The sequence below is a fragment of the Dasypus novemcinctus genome, chromosome 6, assembly GCF_030445035.2.
Source record: "Dasypus novemcinctus isolate mDasNov1 chromosome 6, mDasNov1.1.hap2, whole genome shotgun sequence".
In the NCBI taxonomy this organism is placed as follows: Eukaryota; Metazoa; Chordata; class Mammalia; order Cingulata; family Dasypodidae; genus Dasypus; species Dasypus novemcinctus.
In genome coordinates this window covers 11682617-11707794 of record NC_080678.1, presented here as the reverse complement: position 1 = coordinate 11707794, position 25178 = coordinate 11682617, and the positions used below count along the sequence as shown (strand labels likewise).

At 42.6% G+C, this 25178-nt stretch overlaps 1 protein-coding gene across 1 annotated transcript; it reads right to left on the bottom strand.

Moving 5' to 3' along the window:
• Positions 1–12794: 12794 nt before the first annotated feature.
• On the bottom strand, positions 12795–25139 carry TEX36 (testis expressed 36). The gene is made up of 4 exons (XM_004446680.4): positions 25021–25139; positions 18999–19130; positions 17325–17405; positions 12795–13301 (listed from the first exon to the last, which is right to left on the bottom strand). Exons 1-4 carry the CDS (start codon positions 25069–25071, stop codon positions 13020–13022), a joined length of 546 nt encoding a protein of 181 aa, XP_004446737.1. The 5' UTR covers positions 25072–25139; the 3' UTR covers positions 12795–13019.
• Positions 25140–25178: the final 39 nt, after the last annotated feature.

Sequence of the window (25178 nt, the reverse complement as noted above, 5' to 3'; positions counted from 1 at the left end):
ATGAAGATACCGTGTTGAGTGAAGCCAGACACAAAAGGACAAATATTGTGTGATATTACTGATATGAAGTAATTTGAATAAGCAAATTCATAGAGTCAGAAACTAGAATGTAGGTTACCAGGGACCAGGGTGGAAGTAGGGAATGGGGAGTTAATGCTTAATTGGTATAGTTTGGGGTGATGGAAATATTTTGGTAATAGATGATGGTGATGGTAGCACAACATTGTGAATATAATTAACACCAATGAATTCTATATTTGAGTGTGGTTAAAGGGGAAATTTTAGCTTGTGTATGTTACTAGAATTAAAAAAAATTTTTTTTAACCATAGGACTGTACAACTTAAACGGGGAACCCCGTGTAAACCATGACAATAGTTAATTGTTCAATTATAATATTATTCCATCAATTGTAACAAATGTGCCATAGTAATGCAAGTGTTAGTAATAAGGGAGGGCTATATGGGAACTCTATTTTTGGCATGATGGTTTCTATAAAGTTGTAACTTTATATATATATATATTTTATATATATATATTTTTTAATTACTCCTCCCAAATTGTGAATGAGCCTACCTTCCACGTTTAGGCACTTGCATGCCATGTGGATACTTGTGCCTGCAACACACCTCAGGGTTGGGGGCAGGGAGTACTGGTGCAGAGACCTATTCTTTCATCACTGAAAGAAACCCCTTAGGTCGTCCATTTCCAGCCACTAGTCAGCATCGCCCAAAGTGTAGGAGACACTTCTTAGGTGGCCAATGGGTACAGCCTTAGTGATTTTGACTTCCCTATTTAGAAACTTATTTCTTTTTCTGTTCTCTTTCAATCTTCTGATTAGGTTCAGTGAAAATATTTCTAATGCCTAATACTTAGTAATCTCCCTTTTCAACAAACGAGGGCAGGCCTCCAAAAAGAAGTCTTTAGGAGGCAATGATGTCTAACTGGAATTTGAGCACATTGTTGTGTGTTTTCCACTGTGTTTACTTTTAGATTATCTTCTATTTATGACGTGTGACACTGATGTTCCAGGCAATGGGAGACAGATGGGATCAAATTGTGCACAGATGTGCTAACAGCTCCAGAAGGCTGGCATAGAGAAAGTGGATTCGGGAAGAGGCATTTAACTGGGTTTCCTGCTAGGGTTGGTCCCATCACCTTCTCTACTTAGGCCAAGCAGGAAACTGGATCCATGTCTGTGCCAAAGTGGGGGGGGGGGTGTGAGGGGGAATTGAGAGTGGTGACTTAGGAAGGGGGTCAGAGTTGGACCTCAGGAGAATGGCAATGGACAAACTGGGGACTCCACTCCCGGAAGAGGGGAAAGGAGCCACCCCTGGAGCTGCCCATCCCACCCTCTTCCATGCTCATACAGATGGTAGGAGAAGAGCATATAAACTGCTCACAGATGAGTTAAGAGGGAGCCTCAAAACCCAGCCTGAGGGAAACGGACTTTGGCCCAGTGATTAGGGCATCCGTCTACCACATGGGAGGTCCGCGGTTCAGACCCCGGGCCTCCTTGACCCGTGTGGAGCTGGCCCATGCGCAGTGCTGATGCGCGCAAGGAGTGCCGTGCCACGCAAGGGTGTCCCCCGCGTGGGGGAGCCCCACGCGCAAGGAGTGCGCCCGTAAGGAGAGCCGCCCAGCGTGAAAAGAAAGAGCAGCCTGCCCAGGAATGGCGCCGCCCACACTTCCCGCGCCGCTGACGACAACAGAAGCGGACAAAGAAACAAGACGCAGCAAATAGACACCAAGAACAGACAACCAGGGGAGGGGGGGAAATTAAATAAATAAATAAATCTTTTTTAAAAAAAAACAAAAAAACCCAGCCTGAGCAAAAACACAAGAATCACCAATGTTTGCATCATGCAAGAAAGGCAGGGAGACATAGCAATACCTGAGGAACTGAATTAGTGGAGAAAATTAACAAGATATTGGAATAAATAAAATTATTATGAAGCAGAAAGAATTAATGTTTCAGCCATAAATAAGAATCAAATAGAGACCTTAGAAATTAAAATGTTGTTTAGTGGAAGGAAAGCATCAACAAAGTTGACTAAGTAGCAGAATAAATTGTTGAAGAGCCAACTAATTAACCCGAAGATGAAGTTTAGGGATTCTCCCAGAAACCAGTGCAAGGAGACAAGTAGACAGAAGCCAGAAGGAATACTTGGGAGTCAAGGAAGAGAGATCCAGAAATTTCAATCCATCTAAAAGGAGTTCTAGAAGAAATGGAGAAAATGGAAGGAATAAGATAGTCAATAAAATAATTGAAGATACCCAACAGCATTAAAAAAAATAAACCATGAAGTTAAAAACAAAAGGACAAGGAGACTCATTATGAAACCCCACCTAATTCCCAAGTGCACATATCATGTAAAATACCACTTTTGATGAACCCAATTAAGAAGCTAAATATAGTCTCTGTATAATTTTATTGCCAGCGAAAGAGATTATGTGCACAAAAGCACACTCACAGACAAACACACAAGTGCACACAGAACTGGTGAAACCTGGGTGCATCTGTGATTGTCTGACTGCTGGTTTCCTGGTTGTGATAGGTGGGGGAGGCAGAATTCTAGGATGACCCTCAACAACCCTCAGCCTGTGTAATCCCTTGCCCAGAAGTGTGGATGGAACCTGTGAGTGATGATGAGATCTCACTTCCAAGATTATGGCAAAAGGCATTCTGCAGATTAATTAAAGTCCCAACTCAACTGACCTTAAGATAAGGAGATTACCATGGGTGGAGCAGGCCTAATTAACCATGTGACCCCTTAAAAGGGGATGGTGTCTTCCTGCTGAGAGAGATCCAAAGTGTGAGAGGGATTTGACGGGAGGAAGGTTCTTTATCTCCAGCTTTGGAGGTGGAGGGGGAGCCGTGGCAAGGTGTGTGATGTGGGGTCACTGTAAACAGGGCTATTCCAACAGAAGGGCCTGCCTGACCAGTGACTCAAAGGAGAAACACACTCTCAGTGGAAGGTGATTTACTGTGAGTGCTCGGCAGGGAACTGGCGGAATCTTCCCAAAACAAGTTCAAAGTGAGAATGGGAGCTACGCTTTTAATAGGCAAAGGAGAAAGTCAGGGAAGAAGAAAAACAAGTAAAATACAAAACCAAAACAAGTAATGCCAGGGGTCTTGTGAGGAGGGTACATGCAATTTCTCAGCCCTGGGTTGTCTCAAGCATATTAAATGTGTCCTTGGTTTCAGTGATAAAAAAACCACAGGTTAGATATTGTTGTGCAAGTGCAAAGAATGAACTTCTAATTCAGATTAATAGAAAATCAGCTCAATTAGTGCATTACAATTTTCAGAACTTTTTTTTAGTTTTTTTCTTTTCTTTTTTTTTGGTCTTTATTTATTTAATATTACATTCAAAAAATGTGAGGTCTCCATATACCTCCCACCCCCCTCACCCCACTCCTCCCCCCATAACAACAATCTCCTCCATCATCATGAGACATTCATTGCATTTGGTGAATACATCTCTGAGCACCGCTGCACCCCATGGTCAATGGTCCACATCATAGCCCCCACTCTCCCACATTCCACCTAGTGGACCATGGGAGGACATACAATATATGGTAACTGTCCCTGCAGCACCACCCAGGACAACTCCAAGTCCTGAAAAAGCCCCCACATCTCATCCTCAGAGCTTCTTAAGTAAAGAAATTTTTAGGGGGAAGCAGATGTGGCTCAGGTGACTGAGCTCCTGCCTACCACATGGGAGGGCTGTGGTCCAGTTCCCAGTGCTTCCTAAAGAAGACAGCAAGCTGGTGCACCAGGCAGGTTTGGCAAGCTGACACAAGATGATGCAACAAGAGGCACAAGAAGAAAAACATAATGAGAGACACAACAAAGCAGGTATCAGAGGTTCCTGGTGTCTCCTACAGACAATGAGCAGGATGGCGAGCTGGCACAACACGTACATGAGCAGATGTGACAAGATGATGCAACAAGAGACACAAGAGGAAAACATAATGAGAGATACAATAAAGCAGGGAATAGAGGTGGCTTAAGCAATTAAGCACCTCTCTCCCACATCGGAGGCCCTGGGTTCAGTTCCCAGGGCCTCTTAAAGAAACAAAGATGATGAACAGACACAGCAAGTCCAAACAACGAGGGGATGGGGAGAGTTAAATAAATAAATCTTTTTTTTCCATTTTTTTACTCTTTTTTAAAAAAGATACATAGATCACACAAAATGTTACATTAAAAAATATAAGAGGTTCCCATATACCCCACTCCCCACATCCCCACTCCTCCCACACTAACAACTTCATTAATGTGGTACATTCATTGCATTTGATGAGTACATTTTGGAGCATTGCTACACAGCATGGATTAGAGTTTATGTTGTAGTTACACTCTCTCCCAGTTCATTCAACGGGTTATGGCAGGATATATCATGTCCTGCATCTGTCCTTGCAATATCATTCAGAACAACTCCAAGTCCCAGAAATGCCCCAATATCACACCTCTTTTTCCCTCTCCCTGCCTTCAGCAACTCCCGTGGCCACTGTCTCCACATCTAGCAATGATATCCATTGCTAGAGTCACAATAATTCTATAGCAGAATACCAGTAAATCCAATCTAATCCATATTTTATTCTTCCATCCTGAGGACCCTGGAATGGTGATGTCCACTCCACCTCTAAATCAAGAGGGGGCTTACATCCCACGTGGCTGATGAATGGGATTCTCTTGCTTGCAGCTGTAGACTCCCTCAATACTCTGGTGTGGCAGTTGACCATCCTCACCTCCCTGTTAGCTGACCTGGTAAATCCAATGAACCGGAGAGTAGGAGTTGCAACTCCGCTAAGGCTCAGGGCCCAGCTGGCACATAGACAGTCCAGAGATTCAAGTCTCCTGAACATACACCAACCCCAGAGCCAGCCACAGATTCAGTAAAAGTGACAGAAGAAGCATGCATAGAGAAATCACATCTGAGTCCAACTCCATCACACTCAGGAGCACGAATTCCAAAATAGGGCCCACTGAAAAGGCATTGAACTCCAGAGCCATCTGTCATGACCATAGGACCTGGGTGTCTCTGTAGCCCTCAGGAGCACCACTACCTGGGATTTTATCTCCTTTGGCTATCTCTGAAATCCTGCTGAGATGTGAATATGTGTGACCTCTCTGATGACCCCCCCAAGTCATTTTGAAATCTCTTAGCCATATAAACTCAATTGGTTTTACCATTTCCTCCTTTTATTTTTTTTCTAGTTGCATCATCAGCTGGTGCTTAGAAGTAATCCCTTGGAACCAGGGAGGTTCATCCCCAGGAGTCATGTTCATGCTGGGGGGAACGTAATGCATTTACATGCTGAGTTTGGCTTAGAGAGTGGCCACATTTGAGCAACATAGAGGCTCTCAGGAGGTAACTCTTAGGAACCCTGCAATTCTAGGCCTAGTTGAAATTTCAAGCACACAGGCTCATAAGCATAGTCATCAGTATCAAGGGCCCATCCTTGGACCTTCCTTGTTCACTGGTCTTTGCCCTTGTACTTGGGGGATTGTTGTTGTGCCATTGGGGAGTGCAATAGATTCCCAGAATGGGAACTCAGCACTCCCTCAGTTGTCATGTCAAACTCTACTCCCTATATCAATACCCAATGAACATACAAACATATCTATATACCCTATATGCATGCCCTGGAGAATTCCCTCCCACCCATGCATCTCTCATCAATGATAACCCACATCAGTGCTCCTCTCCTGCCATAGGTGAACCCCTCTGTGATCCAAAACTTCTTCAAAATGAAGTCAAATATATTGCCAAATTCAATTAATAGGAAAATGAAATAGTAATGATAGGTTTAAAGATCAGAAATAGAATACATAATAATTCAGAAAAACTAAAATAAAGTAAAAAATAAATTGGGGTATTAAAAAATGAAAAATATTTTTAAAAAATTTTTGATGATTACCTTTCATCACTGTAATAGGTGTTGCCCTATATATATACAGTGGCAAGGCAATCTCTTTCATTTCTTCCTCAGTATCTACATCTTTTTAAAAATATGTCTTCAAAAAAGCTTTAGGTCACACTAAAGTCACATATAGAATATAGGGAACTCCCATATACCCAACATCAAACCCTTTTCCCCTTTCCCCAGTAATGATCTTTATATATGTGTATGTTACATTTGCTGCAACGGATGTACAGATATTGAAACAGCTGCTAACCATGGTTCCATTATGGTTTACATTATGGTTTACATTTTAGACTATACACCTTTATAAATTTTTGGTGATATTTAACATGGCCTGTATCCATCATGGCAGAATTATGCACAACACTTTCATTGCTCCCCAGTTGCCCCCTATTCCAACGATTCTATTCCTCTTTTCCCCTCCCCTCGGTACCTACAGTGACAAAAAGAAATTTTTCTTTCTAAAAAAGAAATTTTTAGTAAGCACATTTTCCAGGTATCATGAGCAGGACCCAGGAGCCAAGCACGGCCCCTGGTGGACAGCCACAAGGAATGAGTTCTACCACAGCCACATCTTGGAAGAGAACCTCAAGCCTCAAGCTGATGCCTTGAGTTTAGGCTTATGAGATCCTGGGAGAGAATGTAGCCATGCCTTCCTGGACTTCTGACCGACAGAACTGTGAGCTAATAAATGAGCCTTGTTTTAAGCTGCTAAATTTGTGATAATTTGTTACACAGCAGTGGAAAAAGAACATGATATTGCACAGATGTCGCCATTGGGGAAAATGAGGTATAGGGAATTTGATCTCTCTGTCCTCTTTTCTGTAACATCCCATGAATCTGATTTCAAGAGAACAAGTTTTCAAAAAGAGATGGCAGGGAAGCGGCTGCGGCTCAATCAGTTGGGCTCCCGTCTACCATATGGGAGGCCCTGGGTGGGTCCTGGGGCCTCCTTGTGAAGGCAGACTTGCCTGCATGCTGTGGAGAGCCACTAGCCTGGGTACCATGGAGTGCCACCGGCCCTCAAGCACTGAGAAGACAAGTAAAAGCACGGAAGAGAGTGCAACGAATGGACACAGAGAGCGGACAGCAAGCTAGCTGCAAGGGCGGGGGGGGGGGTAGGAATAAATAAATAATACAGACACACAGAAGAATGCACAGTGAATGGACACAGAGAGTAGACAGCAAGCAAGCTGTAAGGGGCGGGGGGGGGGAGGAATAAAAAATAAAAGAGATGGCACATCCTTTTCATATTTTCAGTGAATGGAAATCATATAGATCTTAATCATGGCCCACAAGGCAGAAGTTAATTATCAGTTACTAAAATATTAACAATGAAATAAGAACAAAAAAGAATAAACTAAAAATATACTTATTAATAATTCTTGAACTAAAAAAGAAAAAAATAAGCTATTTAAAAATGAATAATAATGAGAGCTCATGAAGTGTACACAGAGGCATTCAAAAGAAAGTTGGGAAGTGGCTGTGGCTCAATTGATAGAGCATCTGCCTACCATATGGAGGGGCCAGGTTCTGATGCCCAGGACCCATGTGGTGAGCTGGTCCATGTGCAGTGTTGATACATGCAAGGAGTGCCGTGTCACACAGGGTGTCCCCCGTGTAGGGGAGCTCCATGCATAAGGAGTATGCCCCACAAAGAGAGCTGCCCCGTGCAAAAAAAGTGCAGCCCACCCAGGAGTGGCACTGCATACACGGAGAATGACACAGCAAGATGACACATAAAAAAAGAAAGAAAGTTGTTGAACTTAGCTAAATTTATAAGAAAATAGGAAAGACTGAAAATCACTGAATTATACTTCCACCTTGAGAAGCTACAAAAAGAAAATCAAAATAAACCAAAAAAGGTATTAGTAAACATGAAAGTATAAATTAATGAGATAAAAAACAATTAACAACAAAATAGTAGACTTGGTAAAGAGAGTTTCAGTAGAAATGACAAAGGAGACAAGGCATAATTTTCAAGCATTCAAAAGCATAATTATGTTAAAACACCAATAATTTAAAAACCTGAAAATAAAAATGACCAAAATTAGAAGGAAAAAAAAAAAGAAATAAAAGTGCTATACAAACCAAACACCTTAAAATAAATTGAAAAGATGATCAAAGATCTACCACTATAACCAGCAGCAGATCCAGGAGATTTTATGGGCAAATTCTGTAAATAGTCACAATTTATATATGCAATTTCAGAGCATAGTAAAGGAGATGTCCTCAACTCAAAGCCCAAATAATGAGAGCAGACGTTTAGCTACAAAAAGTCTGCAGACCAATCTTACTTGTGAAAATAAGGATTAAAAACCCTAATAAAATATTTGCTTATCAAAAGATAATACATCATAGCTAACTAGGGTTTATCCTGGAATGTTAGAATGGCTTAACATTAGAAAATCCTTTTTTTTTTTTTTTTTTTTTTTTTGAGGTACCGGGGCCGGGGATTGAGGAAGTATGTAGGAAGCCAGTGCTCAACCACTGAGTCACATCAGCTCCCCTGAGTTGGTTTTTTCATTTGTTTGCTTGTTGTTTGTACTTTTGTTTTTAAGAGGCACCAGGAATCAAACCCAGGACCTCCCATGTGGGAAGCAGGTGTTCAATTGCTTGAGTCACATCTGCTTCACCATTAATATATTTTTATTACATTATCAGATTAATGTAGAAAATTATGATCATCTCAATAAATGCCAAAACATCATTTGTCATGTTATTCCCCAAACAAAAACAATAAGAACTACACAATAATTCTTAGAATTATTTAATGATCTCAAACAAAGGAAGTCCTAAGCAAGGCATGAACTCCATGAAATCCAGAAGCTATAAAACAAGAAATCCATACATTTCACTATATTAAAAAAATATGTAGGACTAAAAACACAGTAAACAATGATGAAGAAAAAAACAATAAGCAGGATAAAATAGTTGCAACACATACAAAAGAGTAATATGCTTAATATACTAAAAAATACAAATCATTAAAGAACAAGACAAACAAATCAATAGAAAAATTCATAATAGACATGGATAAACAGTTCACAATGAAAGAAATAGTTTTTCAGTGGCCCCCCTTTCATCACATACAATGAAAGAAATGCAAATTAAAATGTGATACCATGTTTTATCTAACAAATTGACAAATATAAAGTGTGTGGGGAAAAAAGGTGCTGCTGTGTCTCATATCTTATGAATGAGATTGTCGGCAGGAGTATGACCTTTTTTAGAAAATTTGACAATACGTAATAAAATTTAAAATCTGTAACTGAACAAATTCATTTTTATTAGTTGAACATGTAGAATATGCTCAGATAGATGCAAATATTTATCCATAAATACGTTTATTCCAGATTGTTTAGAGTAGGAAAAAACAAAACTATTTAAATGTCCACCAAAAGATTAGTTAAAGGAACTATGGTGCATCCATGTAATGAAAATTCAGACAGCCCTGTCTTTGAAAATGAAGTGGATTTACAAGTGTGGACATGGATTGACTTCCAAGGTAGAGCCACAAATGTGGTTGCAGCAGAAAGAGAAGCAGGGCAGAAAGCAACTGTGGGATGGTGTCTACCATTGGTGTTTATTAAGGGTGTGCATGTATATGTGTGCATGTGTGTGAAAGACAAAGAGAGAGAAATTTAGGGAAAGACAGATGTATGCGAAAAATGACAACAGGGTTGCCCATGGGAGAGAAGATGAAGACTGGCAAGTGTGAGAAAAATTTGGTTTTCACTGTACTTTCTTTGAATTTTTCCCCATGTGAATATACTGCCCAGTGGTTAGGGCGTCCGTCTACCACATGGGAGGTCCACGGTTCAAACCCTGGGCCTCCTTGGCCCGTGTGGAACTGGCCCAAGCGCAGGGAGTGCCGTGCCATGCAGGGGTGTCCCCCGCGTAGGGGAGCCCCACGCGCGAGGAGTGCACCCCGTAAGGAGAGCCGCCCAGCGGGAAAGAAAGTGCAGCCTGCCCAGGAATGGCGCCGCACAGACGGAGAGCTGACACAAGATGACACAACAAAAAGAAACACAGATTCCCATGCAGCTGACAACAACAGAAGCAGGCAAAGAAGACGTCGCAGCAAATAGACACAGAAAATAATGTGGTGGGGGCGGGGAATAAATAAATAAATATTTTAAAAATATATTTTAAGGGGGAATAAAACAACTTAGGAACCTTCCTTATTTAGATAAGTTCATCTTTCTGAAACTTATTAGTCATGTTTCATTGTGACATAAAAAGCAACCCCATTAAATTCAGAAACAAAGTAATAGGATACATGGGGTAAGGGTCACTGCAGGTCATCCTAGAATTCTGCCTCCCCCAGCTATCACAACCAGGAAATCGCAGGCTTCAGTCCACAGACGCACCCAGGTTTCACCAGTTCTGTGTGTACTTGTGTGTTTGCGTGTGAGCATGCTCCTCTGCACGTAGTCTTGTTCACTGGCTACAAAATTATAGAGACTATATTTAACTTCTTAACAGGGTCATCAAATCTGACGATTTACATGATGTGTGCACTTGGGAATTCAGTGGGGTTTCACTTTATCCTTTTCCTTTCATTTTTAATTTCATGGTGGTTTTGGGTTTTTTTGTTTGTTTTTAACTGTTGGAAACATTCTTCAATTATTTTACTGATTATTTTGTGTTAATATATTTCTTAAACATTTATACATGCAGTGACCCCTGGTAGAAAATCATTAGAAGCCAGAAGACGAGGAAAAAGTTGACATGCAAATATGATAAATAGAAAATGCACTTACTGTGATAAGATTCAAATTGTACCTGAGGTCCTATCAACATAATAAGACTCCCAAAAAAGTATAAATTTTAGAAATAATATAAAATTCTCACTTTTGTGAATGATATAATTTTCTATGTAGAAAATCCACAAGAATCAACTGAAAAAACTATTAAAAGTAAGAAAGTCACATACAAAAATCAATAGCTTTCTTATGCATGAGCCAAAACAATCTAAAAGTAAACTAAAAAAATATTCAAAAGTCACAAAATATGCAAGAATAAACATAGGGAAGAGGATTTGGCTCAACTGATAGAGTATCCGCCTACCATATAGGAGGTCCAGGGTTCAAACCCAGGGCCTCCTGACCCATGTGGTGAGCTGGCCCACGCACAGTGGTGATGCGCGCAAGGAGTCCATGCCATGCAGGGATCTCCCCTGCATAGGGGAGCCCCATGTGCAAGGAGTGCACCCTGCAAGGAGAGCTGCCCCACATGAAAAAAAGCACAGCCTGCCCAGGAGTCGTGCTGCACACATGGAGAGCTGACAGAGCAAGATGACACAACAAAAAGAGATACAGATTCCCGGTGCTGCTGAGAAAGAATGAAAGCAGACACAGAAGAACACACAGTGAATGGACACAGAGAACAGACAATGAGGGGTGGGGAAGGGGAGAGAAATAAATAAAAAATAAATCTGAAAAAAAAAAGAAAAAAGAGAAAACATAGAAAAGATCCATGCCAGACCAATAGGAGCAAAATGATCAAACTTCACTGAAGACCATAAAATAAGATTTGAATAAATGAGCAGATACACCACAGATAAAGATGTTAATTCTTCTATTAACTAATAGTTAAATTCAGAGCAATACCTATCAAAAATTTTTGATGGAATTTTTTTACTTGACAAGCTTATGCTAAAATTCATCCATAGAAAAAATATTCAAGAGCAAATAAAATTTTGGTGTAGGAGAATGGTGACACTGCTCAGTTTATAGAAGGGAAAAATAAACGGCCATTGGATGAGCAAGGTATTCCACTTCACTAATAACCAGAGAAATGAAAATAAAGCAAGAACACCCTTAAGGGAAACAGATGTGGCTCGAGCAGTTGGGCTCCTGCCTACCATACAGGGGGTCCAGGTTTCGATGCCCAGGGCCTCCTGGTGAAGGCAAGATGACCTGCATGGCGAGCTGGCCCACGCAGAGTGCCGACCAATGCGGAGAGCTGGCGCAGCAAACTGATGCAACAAAAAGAGACACAGAGGAGAGACAATAAGAGACATAGCAGAACAGGGAGCTGAGGTGGCACAAGAGAATGATTGCCTCTCTCCCACTCCAGAAGGTCCCCGGATCGGGGCAGGGGGGGGGCGCGGGGAGTAAATAAATCTTAAAAAAAAAAAAAAAAAAAAATCCTCAAATATCCTAAAAGGCAACATGAGGATAGAGAAACAAACTCACAGACACTGATGGTAGGAGAATAAATTAGTCCAATCTTTTTAAAAGTAGTTTAGAGGTGTTTATTAACGTTTTAAATGCATGTACTATTTGATACGGCACTAACAAGGTAACTTCAGAGTCTACTCCAGAGGTCCCCGTGAACATGTGCCCAAAGAAGCTGAGCCATATAGCATCCTGTCTGAGAGCAAAAAATTAGAGCCAATTCAAATGCCCATTAATAAGATAATTTTTAAAAACATGGTGCATATCTATCAGGTTCCTACCAACTCCAAGATGTACCATTAAATACAAAAAGAGTTGTAGAATGTCATGTCCTATGAGACATACTTATTTAAAATGTTATGTATTTATCACATGTACCTGATTGTAAATGCACGAGGAAAAGAAAACCAGTGGATAACTTACTTGTAGGGACAGGACAAGGATTTGAGATGTAGGGAAATTTGAAATTTGAAAATAAAAATGTAACTCTATATTAATTATGCAAATTTTAAAACTCCCCCAAAAGTAAATGTGGTGAATTTTTAAAAGTTTATTTACACATTCGTATATCTTCGCATATCTTTATTTTTATAACTTAGACGTCTTTAAACCTTGATAAAAATTGTAAAAATGTTTTAAAGATGGAGAGTAGTAACAATCTGTTGCCTTTCCAGTTTTGCAGTAAAATGGTTTTATTATCTGACCTGTCACTGCAAGAAAGTTTCACTTCACAATTAAAGTACATATGATCTCTTACCTCTAATTCTAAAACAAATCTTACGTTAAATGGCAGTGCTAGATCAGAAGACATATACTTTTGCAAATGATAGAAATGTCAATGTAGAAATGACCAATGAAGTACCACTATTACAAAACTCATCAAGAATCATCCAGAAAGATCAGGGCTCCCGTGGAGAAATTGGCTTCTTGTCAATAGCAAACCTCACTTTTGGCTTCTTTTTAGTTCTCTCAGGACTGAAATTAAACGTGTTCCATATCTCGTGATGATGTCTTGGAAAGCGTCTGAAAAATGGGATCACCATGGCTTCCTTATAGACGTACGATATTTGGTTATTTGAAAAGCCATCAAGACAAGAGGGAACGTAGTCACATGCCCAAAGATTGAAATTTCTTGAAACGTGTTCCCTTTTTTCAGGGGGGATCTTCTTACGTCCCAGGCCCTAGGAAAGAACACGAGACGATTAGGAACAAAACATGGAGCGTGCACAGCGATGAGGTCTGCGGGAAACCAGCTCCGTCTCACCCCAGGCTCGGATGCGCCACGTGACCGCGCCACCAGGGTCCCCGGAGGCCTCCCCGCCCCCCCAACTCCCAGCGCCGCGCAGGCTGCGAGGCCACCCTGCCGGCACCTGGGGGCGTTCTGTTACTGTTCCCACGGCCTTCCGGCCCCGTCGGGGGGCTGCCCTTTCAGAGAGCCGGGCGGCAGAAGCCAGGGAGAGAGCAGCTGGAGACAGCCTCTCCATCAGCCTGCACCCCTGGGGGGCTCCCCAAGCTCCCCTCGGCGCCCCGCCCCGGCTGCCAACCCCGCACCCGGCACGAGCCTTAGAGGCTGAGTTCCTTCCCACCCCCGAGGGGTTGGGTCCTCGTTAAATTCCAGCACCTTTCCTGTGGACCTGAGAATCAACCCGCGATCAAAATCATCTATTTGATTTGGTCACAAATATGTGACAATGGGGAGGGAAAGCAAGCTTCGATGAAAGCCTCAAAGGAAATAGACGTAACGTGGAGGGAGGTGGCTCCGCGAAGGCCGGCGTCACCGCGTCGCAGCTCAGATGAGCGCAATGCGAGGAGAGCTGAACAAAGGGGCCCTGCGGTGGCGGGGGCCGCGCAGGGAGGCCGGGAGGGCTGCGGGGCGCGGGCGTGGGGCGGCGCACCGCGCCCCGCAGCCCGGGCGGAGCAGGGAGGCGAGGCGCCGCGGGGCGCACTGCCAGAGCTCTTTCTGAAGAATTGCCTGAGGAGCCTCCAGAAAAATGAAAAATAACTAAAAGGAAGGGATGAAAAGAACATAGGAAAGAACTGCAGAAAAGTAACAAGAACAATTTGTAATTAAGTCCAAAGGCTTTTGATAATCCATGAAATGTATTAAGCGGCCAAGCAAGAATTCCTATGAAAAAGAAAGACAACAGCCATCTGGAACTGAAATTCAACAAACTTGACTAGGGAGGTCAGGGCCACGGCTTTGAACTCCAGGGAACACGCTTCATCTCTTCCCAGGTGACAGGTGCCTCCGGGGGAGGGGGAGGCGAGTGTGCACACCTATGCCCCCAAATGCCCATAGGAAGGGAGCCAGGAAGCTAAAACATTCTCAAGCTACAAATGTTAGCTTTTCTGCTAATGGAGTAAGAGTAGTGTTAATACATTTCTTAAACATTTTTACTTTAAGGTAGACCCCTCATAGACTATCACTAGACACCAGAGGAGCCAATAGATTCGACCTACCTAGCAAAGTTAGGGGAGGAGAAAAACATGCAAATATGATAAATAGAAAAAACAGAAAATGAAATGGCAGAAATACAAAAAAAAATGCATATGAAGAAATGATGAATTCCAGATATTTTTAAACTATGCTCTGCTCTATTTGTAAAAAAAAAAGCCACAAACAAAATGCTTCAAAAGTATGAAGATAGGGAGCAGATGTGGCTCAAGCAGTTGAGCACCTGCTTCCCACATGGGAGGTCCTGAATTTGGTTCCTGGTGCCTCTTAAAAGCAAAGACAAACAAGCAAACAAATGAAAAAAACAACTCAGGGGAACTGATGTGGTTCAGTAGTTGAGTACCAGCTTCCCAATTATGAGGTCCCAGGTCCAATCCCTCGCCCTGGTATCTAAAAAAAAGAAAAAAACTATGAAGGCAAATGGATGGACCATAATATAAAGAATAAATGTTAGCAGAAAGTAAATAGCAGAAACAATGCTAATATCAGACAAAGTAGAATTCAGGGCAAGAAACCTTAAAGCATATTAAGATATAGAGAGGTATACTTTATATTATAAAATGATACAAGCCTCCAAGAAGATAAAGCAATTATGAATTTTATGCAGGAAGCAATTATGAATTTTATGCAGGAACTATGTAAAACAAAACATTTTTAAAATTTCAAGAATAATCTTAGTAGGATAAATTGATAGATCAAGACAAAAATTAAGAAAAGGATATGAAAGATTTGAATAACACAACAGCCCTGAATTTAAAAAATAAAGAGAACTTAGTACCTAGTAAGTGGGAAATGTATATTCTTTTTAAACACCCATGAAGCACCTGTTAAAATTAATCAGGCACTAGATACCAAAGTAACCTTTGTAATTCAAAAGGTAGAAATCTCAGATCATAATCTATAAAATTTACCATAACTCATAAAACTAAACATTAGTGACAAAAGGATAATCTAAAAATTCACAAAACTATATAGAATCAATGAAAGGACAAGCTTTAAAAAATTTCTAACCTTAAAACATTTTTCTAAATATTTTTTAGTTAAAAGGAAAATTAAAAATTAAATCATAGCTATTTGGAATGCAAATAATGAGATCCTAGTTAGAAAAACCTTTAGCATTAAAGTGAATTTATTTTAAATTTGCAAGTATATGAGCCAAACATTCAACTGAAAAAAGAAAGAAGAATAGCAAAATATTAATAGATTTGAAATGAACTGGATAAATTCTAGGCAAACCCATATCAGCAAAATCTACTGGAGAAGACAAGAGGTAGAAACTTTGAGTAGTTCAATAATCAAGGGAGTAATTGAAAATATAATAAAATTTTACTTTTGAAAAGATATTAAAAACAAATAATTTTATGGGCAAATTTGATCTAAACTTCATTAATCTGAAAATCCTCATGTTATTAAACTATTCCAGAAGATAGAGAAAGTTGGATATCTTCCAATGTTTTCTACAAGATAAACATAATGCTGACAAAAATACATGTTGTACAATCCTGTTTCTATAATTTTTAAAATAGGCATTTACATATGTATGTTTGCATATGAATTGCAAAAAAATATTAAATTTTACCCACCAAACCATTATCAGCAAATATCTTCAAAAGTGAGATTTTCAAAAGTTAGAAAAAAGGGTGTGAATTTTTATTTTTAATTTTTATAACACTATATTTTTTTTTTGAATTTTTGAAGGACATATGTTCCTTTAGTAATTGAGAAAACAAGTTTAACCATTCCATTAAAAAAGGCAAACAGAGTGGATATTCTGGTTGTTTATTCAACACTCTGTCAGAGGAAAACAGACTTTTTAAGGTAAGGCCACTTCTATTTAGCTTAGACATTGTAGCCCAGAAGAGAAGGAAAGTTTGGGCAAGTTGTTGAATTTTTTGGCTCTCAGTTTCCTCATCTCTCGAAAAGGCGGGGAAGAGAAGAGAAATTGTCCCATAGGGTTGTTTTGAAGCTCAAACGAGAAAATATGAAGGGCTGACACATGGTAAATTCTCAATAAATTATTAACCTCATCATCACCGTGGGCCTTCAAGTTCAGAAAGGAATTCAGAGGTCCCCTGACCCAGAGCGGCACCTGTGCTGGTGCGCGCTGGCCAGTTTGGGAGCCACTGGCCATATGGCTCTTGAGCACTGGAAATGTGGATCCACCCAATTGAGACAGGCCCTAAGTGCAAAATACAAACTGGATTTCAAAGATTTCATGCTGAGAGAGGAATGCAAAATATCCCATTAATCATTTTTATATTGACTGGGGGGGGGATTGGGTTTGATTTCTGTTGCATGGTGCTGTGTTCACCACCACCAGCAAATGTAATCAGACTTTGTGTCTCCAACGATGGGGACCGAGCACCTCTGGAGAAAAGACAAGTCCGGTTCTTAGGGAGCCCTTCCTTATGCTATCAGCTCCCTGTCCCTACAGCCCTCTCTGTGGGTCCAGACTCTGTCATCTAGGGACACACATAGGCAAGTCCTTCCTACTCATGACAGATCTCATGGGAAGGCTCTTTCAGAAGCATGACGAGCACCTAAAATGGGGCAGAAGGCTGGTGCCAACTTTGGAACCTGTATGGAACTTCGCATGCTTCATGCATTTCTTATAACCCATTTAAGGTCTTGTTGAATTTTGACCTTGTTCCAGTTTTGCAGTCAGTCCTCTATCTTCAATTCACCTCAGAAAATCAAGATGCCTAATGTGGCTCCCAGTTTTATTAGCAATTTGGAAAGAAATACTCACAGAGTCAAAGTAGAACCCAGTGTTCTGAAAGCTGTGCCGATTGTCGTGTATGGAGAAGGGGAAGTTGTTATTCACTGCTTGCTGGAAAACAGAGAAGGGGGAGACGAAAAGGCTCACATCAAACCCCAGAAAGCATTCAGGAACAGGGAAATGTTCAGAAGGAAAACAGATGGAGCAAAGTGACCCCTAAGTAAAAAAGTTAAACTCTTGGCCAGAGAAGGAACCAAGAGCCCAGGACTGTGAGGTCAGAGGTGTCCACACAGCTCAAGGCTTTGAAACTCAGTCTTACTGCCAGCTCTCTGAAATCAGAAACAGTCTCTTCCAAAACACCTTATTTGGGGGCAAGGAAGGAAACATTTCTAGGTTCATGGAACTGGAAGCTGGGAAGGACCTTTGACATCATCAAGGCCAACACCTTTGTTTGTCCAATAAGGGTCCCAGAAGAACAGAGCTGAGGCTCCAAGCCACAGGGTGATGTAGGTGGGTGTGATGGTGGATGTGATGTAGGTGATTGTGATGGTGGGTGTGGTATAGGTGATTGTGATGGTGGATATGATGTGGTGTAGGTGGGTGTGATGGTGGGTGTAACGTGGGTGGGTGTGATGGTGGATGTGATATAGGTAGGTGTGATGTAGGAGGGTGTGATGTAGGTGGGTGTGATGGTGGATGTGAGTAGGTTTATGTGATGTAGGTTGGTATAATGTAGGTGAGTGTGAGGGTGGGTGTGATGGTGGGTGTGATGCAGGAGGGTGTGGTGTAGGTGGGTGTGATGTAGCAGGGTCTGATGGGTGTGATATAGATGGGTGTGATGATGGGTGTGATATAGGTGGGTGTGATGTAGGGGGATCTAATGGGTGTGATGTAGGTGGGCATGATGGGTGTGATGTAGGTGGGTGTGATGGTGGGTATGACATTGGTGGGTGTGATATAGGTGGGTGTGATGATGGGTGTGACATAGGTGGGTGTGATGTAGGTGGGTATGATGGGTGTGATGGTGGGTGTGATGGTGGCTGTGACATAGATGGGTGTGATGGTGGGTGTGACATAGGTGGGTGTGATGTAGGTGGGTATGATGGGTGTGATGGTGGGTGTGATGGTGGCTGTGACATAGATGGGTGTGATGGTGGGTGTGACATAGGTGGGTGTGATGTAGGTGAGTATGATGGGTGTGATGTAGGTGGGTGTGATGGTGGCTGTGACATAGATGGGTGTGATGGGTGTGATATAGGTGGGTGTGATATAGGTGGGTATGATGGGTGTGATGGTGGGTGTGACATAGGTGGGTGTGACGTAGGTGGGTATGATGGGTGTGATGTAGGTGGGTGTGATGGAGGGTGTGACGATGGGTGTGATCAGGTGGGTGTGAGGAAGGTGGGTGCTGCTCCTTCATGCTTTGCTCATGAATTGGCTGGGGAGGCAGGACTTGTGTGTTAGTGAACCGAGAGCTATAACCAAAGACATTTTCCTTGTCCTTCGAAGAGCCTAGTTTGATCGTCTGGATCAGGAGGTGCCTTCCTCTAAAGAGTATTTGGGATTGTCACAATGACCAGGGTATGAAGTGGGGGTGCTACTAGCATTTGGGGGCCTGGGGATGGAAAATGAACAAATGCCAATGGTGCCGCTCCCTTTGAGAACCACAGGACTATTTTGCTATGGCCAGTGCCCTAGACTCACCTTCTCCCGGACTTTGTAGATTGGCGGCAGCTTCCCCTCCGCTTGATGAATCAGTTGTGGAATATGGGGCTCTTTCAGCGCAGCGCTTGTGATGGATTCTGGTGTCTTTTGTGTTAGTCCAATGTGAGGGAACTGGAAAAACAGCACACATCTTGATTAAAACCAGACACATAGAATCTATGAGCCAAGAATCAGGGCTTCCTCTGTAAAGTGATTAAAATGCAATTTGGGTGCCTCTGGCATGCTATGGAAATGGCATAATTTCTGTAATTTTAAAGTGTTCTTTCCAAGACAAAAAATATTGTCATGGCCCCAAGCCTTCACTGCCGGTTGTTTCAAGTTACAGGGGCCACCCCTGCTGTGCTGGAGCCTGGACATGTTTCCACAGCCTGGCGAGGCGGGCATGGCTTTCTGAGAATGAGCAGACAGTACTCTGAAAAGACAGAATGAGCTGAGGCTCTCCTTCTGGAATCCAGCCCAGGTCCACGGGGTGAGCACCTCAGGCAAGGAGGGGGTGGACCCTCAGACCCGGGAAGGCAAGGAGCCAAGGGAGAATATGTGTCGTTGAGGGAGGAAAATGCCTAGTTGAAAATAAATGTCTAGTTGAAAGGACACAAAGGATGAAAGTGAGGAAAATGAAGATAATTTGGGTGTGCCCTTGGGATCAAACCCACGAAAGGGAGGGAAAAGCAGCAGAACTGGCAAAGGAGTTGCACAGAGGTGGCGTCCTCGGGGGCCTCTGGAACAAGAATGGGCCCTTGTGCCCCCTAGTCCATCAGTTACTGAAGGTGGGCTGCCCCCCGGAAGAGGGTGCGAAGTTGGGTGAGGCAACTCTCTGCACCCAAAGAAGAAGCCCTGAGTCCTCTATCCCTCAGGGCAAGGGTAGGTGTTTGGGAGAAGAAAATGGGTGGGAATTAAAATACAAACAAAAGACAGTGACGTAGAGAAAATTTCCCCTGGGAAGGCAGCATAACCTGGCAACTGGCCACAGGCTGTCGATTTGGAGGTTCTGGGTCCATCCATTCTCTCCCCTACTAGATGAGCCTTATGCAAGAGGTTGAGCTTTACAAGCCTCGGTTTCCTTGTCTGTGAATTGGAAATAATAAAACCAACTTGACAGGGGTAGGTTTGGTTCACAGAGATCGTGCAGCCACTGCAGATGTGCTCACGATCTGCTGGCAGGTTCTGTCTTTGCTCACTGTGGTCACTCTCCCCAAACCCAGTCCATTGCCTTAGGGCAGTCCTCCGTCCTTTCCGCCTTGGAGTATATTGGTGTTAGGCAACGCAGCTCTTCTCCCTCTAGCCCTCCTCAAGTCATGCCACAACTTTATATTCGGGGGGCATTTGTTTCATGTCTGTGCACAAGAGTGTTTAGTATGTTACCACTCGTGTAAAAAAAGTGGGGAGATAAATGCTTGGGCTGGAGGTCTCTGAGCAGGGACAGGTGATGGCTGGGTGGCACTTAGCTACATCTTTAAGACAGTGCCGGACGGAAAACAAGAAAGAAAGAGTAGAATGAGCTATAGACCCCAACATTATTTATGTAACTAAATAATCCATTTTCAAGCAATGATGCATCATTTACAAGAACACATCCAAATAGAAGAATGCCCATTAACGCATCTGAACGGCTGCCGGGATGGGGAATGGGGATCAAAGACAAAGAAGCAGCCACACAAAGCGACCTGCCTTGAAGCACTATCTCGGGAGGGGTTTGCAGGAAAGTGGTAACTGGGCTGGTCTCTGAGCAGGGGGTTCTGGAGGAAGGAGATTTTCTTTACACCATGAATCTTTTTTCCCTGCTTAAATGTTTCTTAACTAAATCTGGGTATTACATTGCCTTTTCCACAACAAAAATAATTGCATTTTGTTTCTGATTAGAGTTGCCATACATGCTCGTGGTTTAAAAATAATTCAAACCATATAGACAAACATAAGGAAGTAAAATTCCCCTGAAATCCTAGCACCCTTTCCCATTAACACTTTGGTGACCATCTTTTTCCCACATTCCTATTTACACCCACATATATAAGTTTTACATACATGGAATCATATTTTTTTTAAAAACTGTTATTTTAAATTATTATATTTTTCATTTTAATTATTTTTTAATTGCTTTTTTATTTAAAGTAAGTAACTTTTCCTTACTTTTTTTTTTTTTTAATAAAGCAGGGCATCCCTGAGGGATACCCCAGGTTCTGGTTTGTTTTTTTTTTTATTTTTTATTTTTATTTATTTATTTATTTATTTATTTATTTATTTATTTATTAAATCCTCCCCCCCTCCCCCGTTGTCTGTTTTCTGTGTCTATTTGCTGCGTCTTGTTTCTTTGTCTGCTTCTGTTGTAGTCAGCGGCACGAGAAGTGTGGGCTGCGCCATTCCTGGGCAGGCTGCACTTTCCTTCAGGCTGGGCGGCTCTCCATATGGGTGCACTCCTTGCGGGTGGGGCTCCCCTACGCGGGGGACACCCCTGCGTGACGCGGCACTCCTTGCGCGCATCAGCACTGTGCATGGGCCAGCTCCACACGGGTCAAGGAGGCCCGGGGTTTGAACCTTGGACCTCCCATGTGGTAGACGGACGCCCTAACCACTGGGCCAAGTCCATTTCCCACTTTTTTTTTTAAGATTTATTTATTTATTTATTTCTCTCCCCTTCCTCCTGCCCCGTTTGTCTGTTCTCTGTGTCCATTTACTGAGTCTTCTTCTTTGTCTACTTATGTTGTTGTCAGCGGCACGGGAATCTGTGTTTCTTTTTTGTTGTTGCGTCATCTTGTTGTGTCAGCTCTCCGTGTGTGCAGCACCATTCCTGGCCAGGCTGCACTTTCTTTCACACTGGGCGGCTCTCCTTACGGGGCACACTCCTTGTGCGTGGGGCTCCCCTACACTGGGACACCCCTGAGTGGCACGGCACTCCTGGCGCGCATAAGCACTGTGCATGGGCCAGCTCCACATGGGTCAAGGAGGCCCGGGGTTTGAACCGTGGACCTCCCATGCGGTAGACGGATGCCCTAACTACTAGGCCAAGTCTGCTTCCCACTTTTCCTTACTTTCTCTCTCCCTTTCTTGTTACCCTTCACTGCCACCCCAGATAATCTTCACAAGTAAGAGATTATATAATCATCTATAAACACCTAGACCGGCACAGGAGCTTTATATTGCTTTACAAAAACTGGATCATATCATACAAACTGCTTTGTATCTTGCTTTTCTCATTTAGCAATATATCCTAGAGATTTTTTGAGAACAACCTATATATTTTTCATTCATCCATATCCTATATTTTTTAAGGTTTACTAATTATTTTAAAAGAGAAACATAAGATAATACAGTGGGTTTCCAGTCTAATAGCCTTGCTTTCTTCCTTCCTCCAGTCTGCCCCAGTCAGTACTCCTCTCTGGGATACTGAGGAAAATCAGGCTGAGTGTGGGGGCTGTTCTAACAGCTGAAAAATCCTCTCACCGGCTACATGGCAGTTGACTTGAGTTCTTCTGTATTTTGCAAGTTGGTGAATTAAATCGCTGTTAAAAAATGACTCTAGCATTTTAATTTTACTCTTCTAAAATATAAAATAATGGCTATACCATGATAGCCGTGAAATAAACCCTTCTGTTAGATATTGTAACCATAAATACAGCTTTTTAACTAGTTGGTGGTGAAATTTTTGCTGCATTCAATCACTCAATGGCTGAAATATGAAATAGGAAGGTGGGAGTGTGCAGAGAAAAAGCCTTCCCTACCCAGCAATAGAGAATACAACCAGCAAGGTCAACCCCAAGATGACTGTCACCTCTAATGTGGCAATTACTGTCCTCCCAAAATAGCAGCTGCTGGCTCAAAGCCAACAATTTCTTTAATTTCCCCAACTAGTCTACAAGTTACTCTGGGAAACTTCATGCTCAGCACTCTTCTTTTTATGCTCTTAAGTGGAGGCAGCAGGAAGGGTCTAAGGCAAAGATTCAAATCGAGGTTCGAGGCTCGTTCCTGTCACCTAAAACCCAGGCACTGAGCAACATTTTTGGGATCTCAGTGAAAGGATGCTCACCACCTCCCTTTCTTCCTTATTTGTTTGGGATGGCAATGTGGCTGGTTTGTTAACACCTCCCCAGACTCCCTTGCTGCTAAGTTGGCTACTGGATGGTGGAAATGAAAGCAGAAATCTATGGGGTGGGGTTTCCAAGAAAGCTATTGTTTTCCTGATAAATATGGGCAGATATTTGGCTGGCAGGTGCCTTCTATCCTTTTGTCTTTTATCTTCCTCTTGTTTTCCTGCCTGGGTTGTGGATTCACTGTCTATAGATGGACTGGTCCCATATCAAGGATGACAGAGCAGAAAGATTAAAAGAACCTGGGTCTCTGATCATTCCCTTGAGCAGCCCTGGACTACCTACTTCCGGATTTATTGTTTCCTAAGAAACATTAACCTCTGTTTGCCTAAGACATTATAGTCAGCTTTTCATAATATTCAGTCAAACAAAATCCTCACTGATATTATTTTGACAGAAAGAGAAGCTACTTTGTTTAGTTGGAGAAATATTTTCTCTTCAAGGTCAATTAGAGTTATATAGTTGACCTATTTCCCATTTTACTTTGACTGTCAGGGTACTCAGAGTCAAATCTGATGCCCCAATAGCACTTCATAAGCCACTATGGCCTATATATCAATTTCATATATTTTCCCAGTCTTGGCCTCTTATTCTAAGTATATTTAAACTAGTTCTGAATTTTAATTTATTTATACTTTATTATTATAAAACTAGTTCTGAATTTTATTTTATTTATACTTTATTATTATTGTAGATGTTTTCCGTGCATACTTTAAATCTTTGTGGAATGAGTCAGGATGTATAAAAAAGAATATATATATATAATGTTATGACTAACAAGTATTGCAAGTACTGAGGGGTCACCATGTGCATTACACTAATCATCTCGTTAGTCCCCACAGTAGCCCTCTGACCTTGGTACATTATTGCTCCCATTTTACAGATAAGGAAACTGAGCTATGGAAAGACTAAACTGCTTAGCCAAGGTCACACCCAGGCAGGTAAAGCCTTTAGACACAAATTTGCAGGTCTCCTTATTTCTACTTTTTATTTTAATCAAACAAAAAAAATGTAACCACTGCCTACGTATTGCTGCCCTAAGAGAGGTTAGTGCCCTGATTTTCCCCGACGTCTTTCACCACGGTACGTGCAGGTGACAGGGTCCTGCTGGGAGGCCTCCAGGGCGTTCCTTCAATGACGGAACAGGAGAAATCAGAAATGAAAAAGGACCTGTCCACACGTAAAATACACATACTAGAGACCAATCGAGAGAAGCACAGGGCGCAGCAAGGCCCAGACCTCGCACTTAGGGGTGTCGAGGTCGGCAGACGAGGGTGGCTCCCGCCGGCCCGCTGAGCAGGAGCATCGGGAAGGGGCCTGGGGAGGCGCTGAAAGGATCGAGGGAGGTGGGCGAATGCTGCACGGCTGGACTCCTTCCACGCCGCAGTGTGAGGGCCCAAGGGAAGCAGATTGTGAGCCAACAGGGATTGGTTTAGCAGTTCCTAAAAGGACATTATTTCAGTCGACAAATATTTATCGAGCACCACCTGTGTGCCAGATCCTGTCCTAGGCACCTGAACACAGCGCTGAGTAAAACAGGCGAAGCTCCCAGGCCACCACCACCCCCCCCCCCCCCGAAAGCCTCAATTCTAGCAGGGAGAGACTAACAATAAACTTGGTAAGTTATCCAGCACCTTAGAAAATAAACATTATGGAAACAAGAAGCAGAGCGGGCAGCAATCACCACCCGGTGGGCACCGCGAGCTGCCGACGTGCTGAGCGTTGTCCACGTGTGCTTTCATTTACTCCTCCCGAGAACCCTCGGAAAGTCCCATTTTGCCGATGAAGGAACTGAGGCCGAGCGAAGAAATGGCCCGAGGTCATGCGCGGTCTGCAGCAGAACAGGATTTGAACTCAGCTCTGGGCCTTGAGCGCACCTAGGCGGCCTGAGGAAGGCGACGGCGGCCACCGTCTCTTACCCAGCTGCCGTCCTCGTCTCGAGGCGGGTTGAAGCGTCTTCCCTTGGGCATTCTCTCCGGGAAGCTGGCACCTGCTGAGGTTAGCTCGCTCGCCTCCCCGGCGCCTCATCTGGGAAGCCTCGCCTGCTCCTCGCTCCTGCTCATTCATTCTCAGCCTT

What these genes read in the sequence shown, in the direction of transcription:
- TEX36 (XM_004446680.4), bottom strand. Translation starts at nt 25,071, where the DNA reads ATGCCCAAGGGAAGACGCTTCAACCCGCCTCGAGACGAGGACGGCAGC. An exon ending in GAGACGAGGACGGCAGCTGG is followed by an intron (nt 19,131 to 25,020) that starts GTAAGAGACGGT and finishes CTGTTTTTCCAG; the next exon opens with TTCCCTCACATTGGACTAAC. An exon ending in TCTACAAAGTCCGGGAGAAG is followed by an intron (nt 17,406 to 18,998) that starts GTGAGTCTAGGG and finishes TCTGTTTTCCAG; the next exon opens with CAAGCAGTGAATAACAACTT.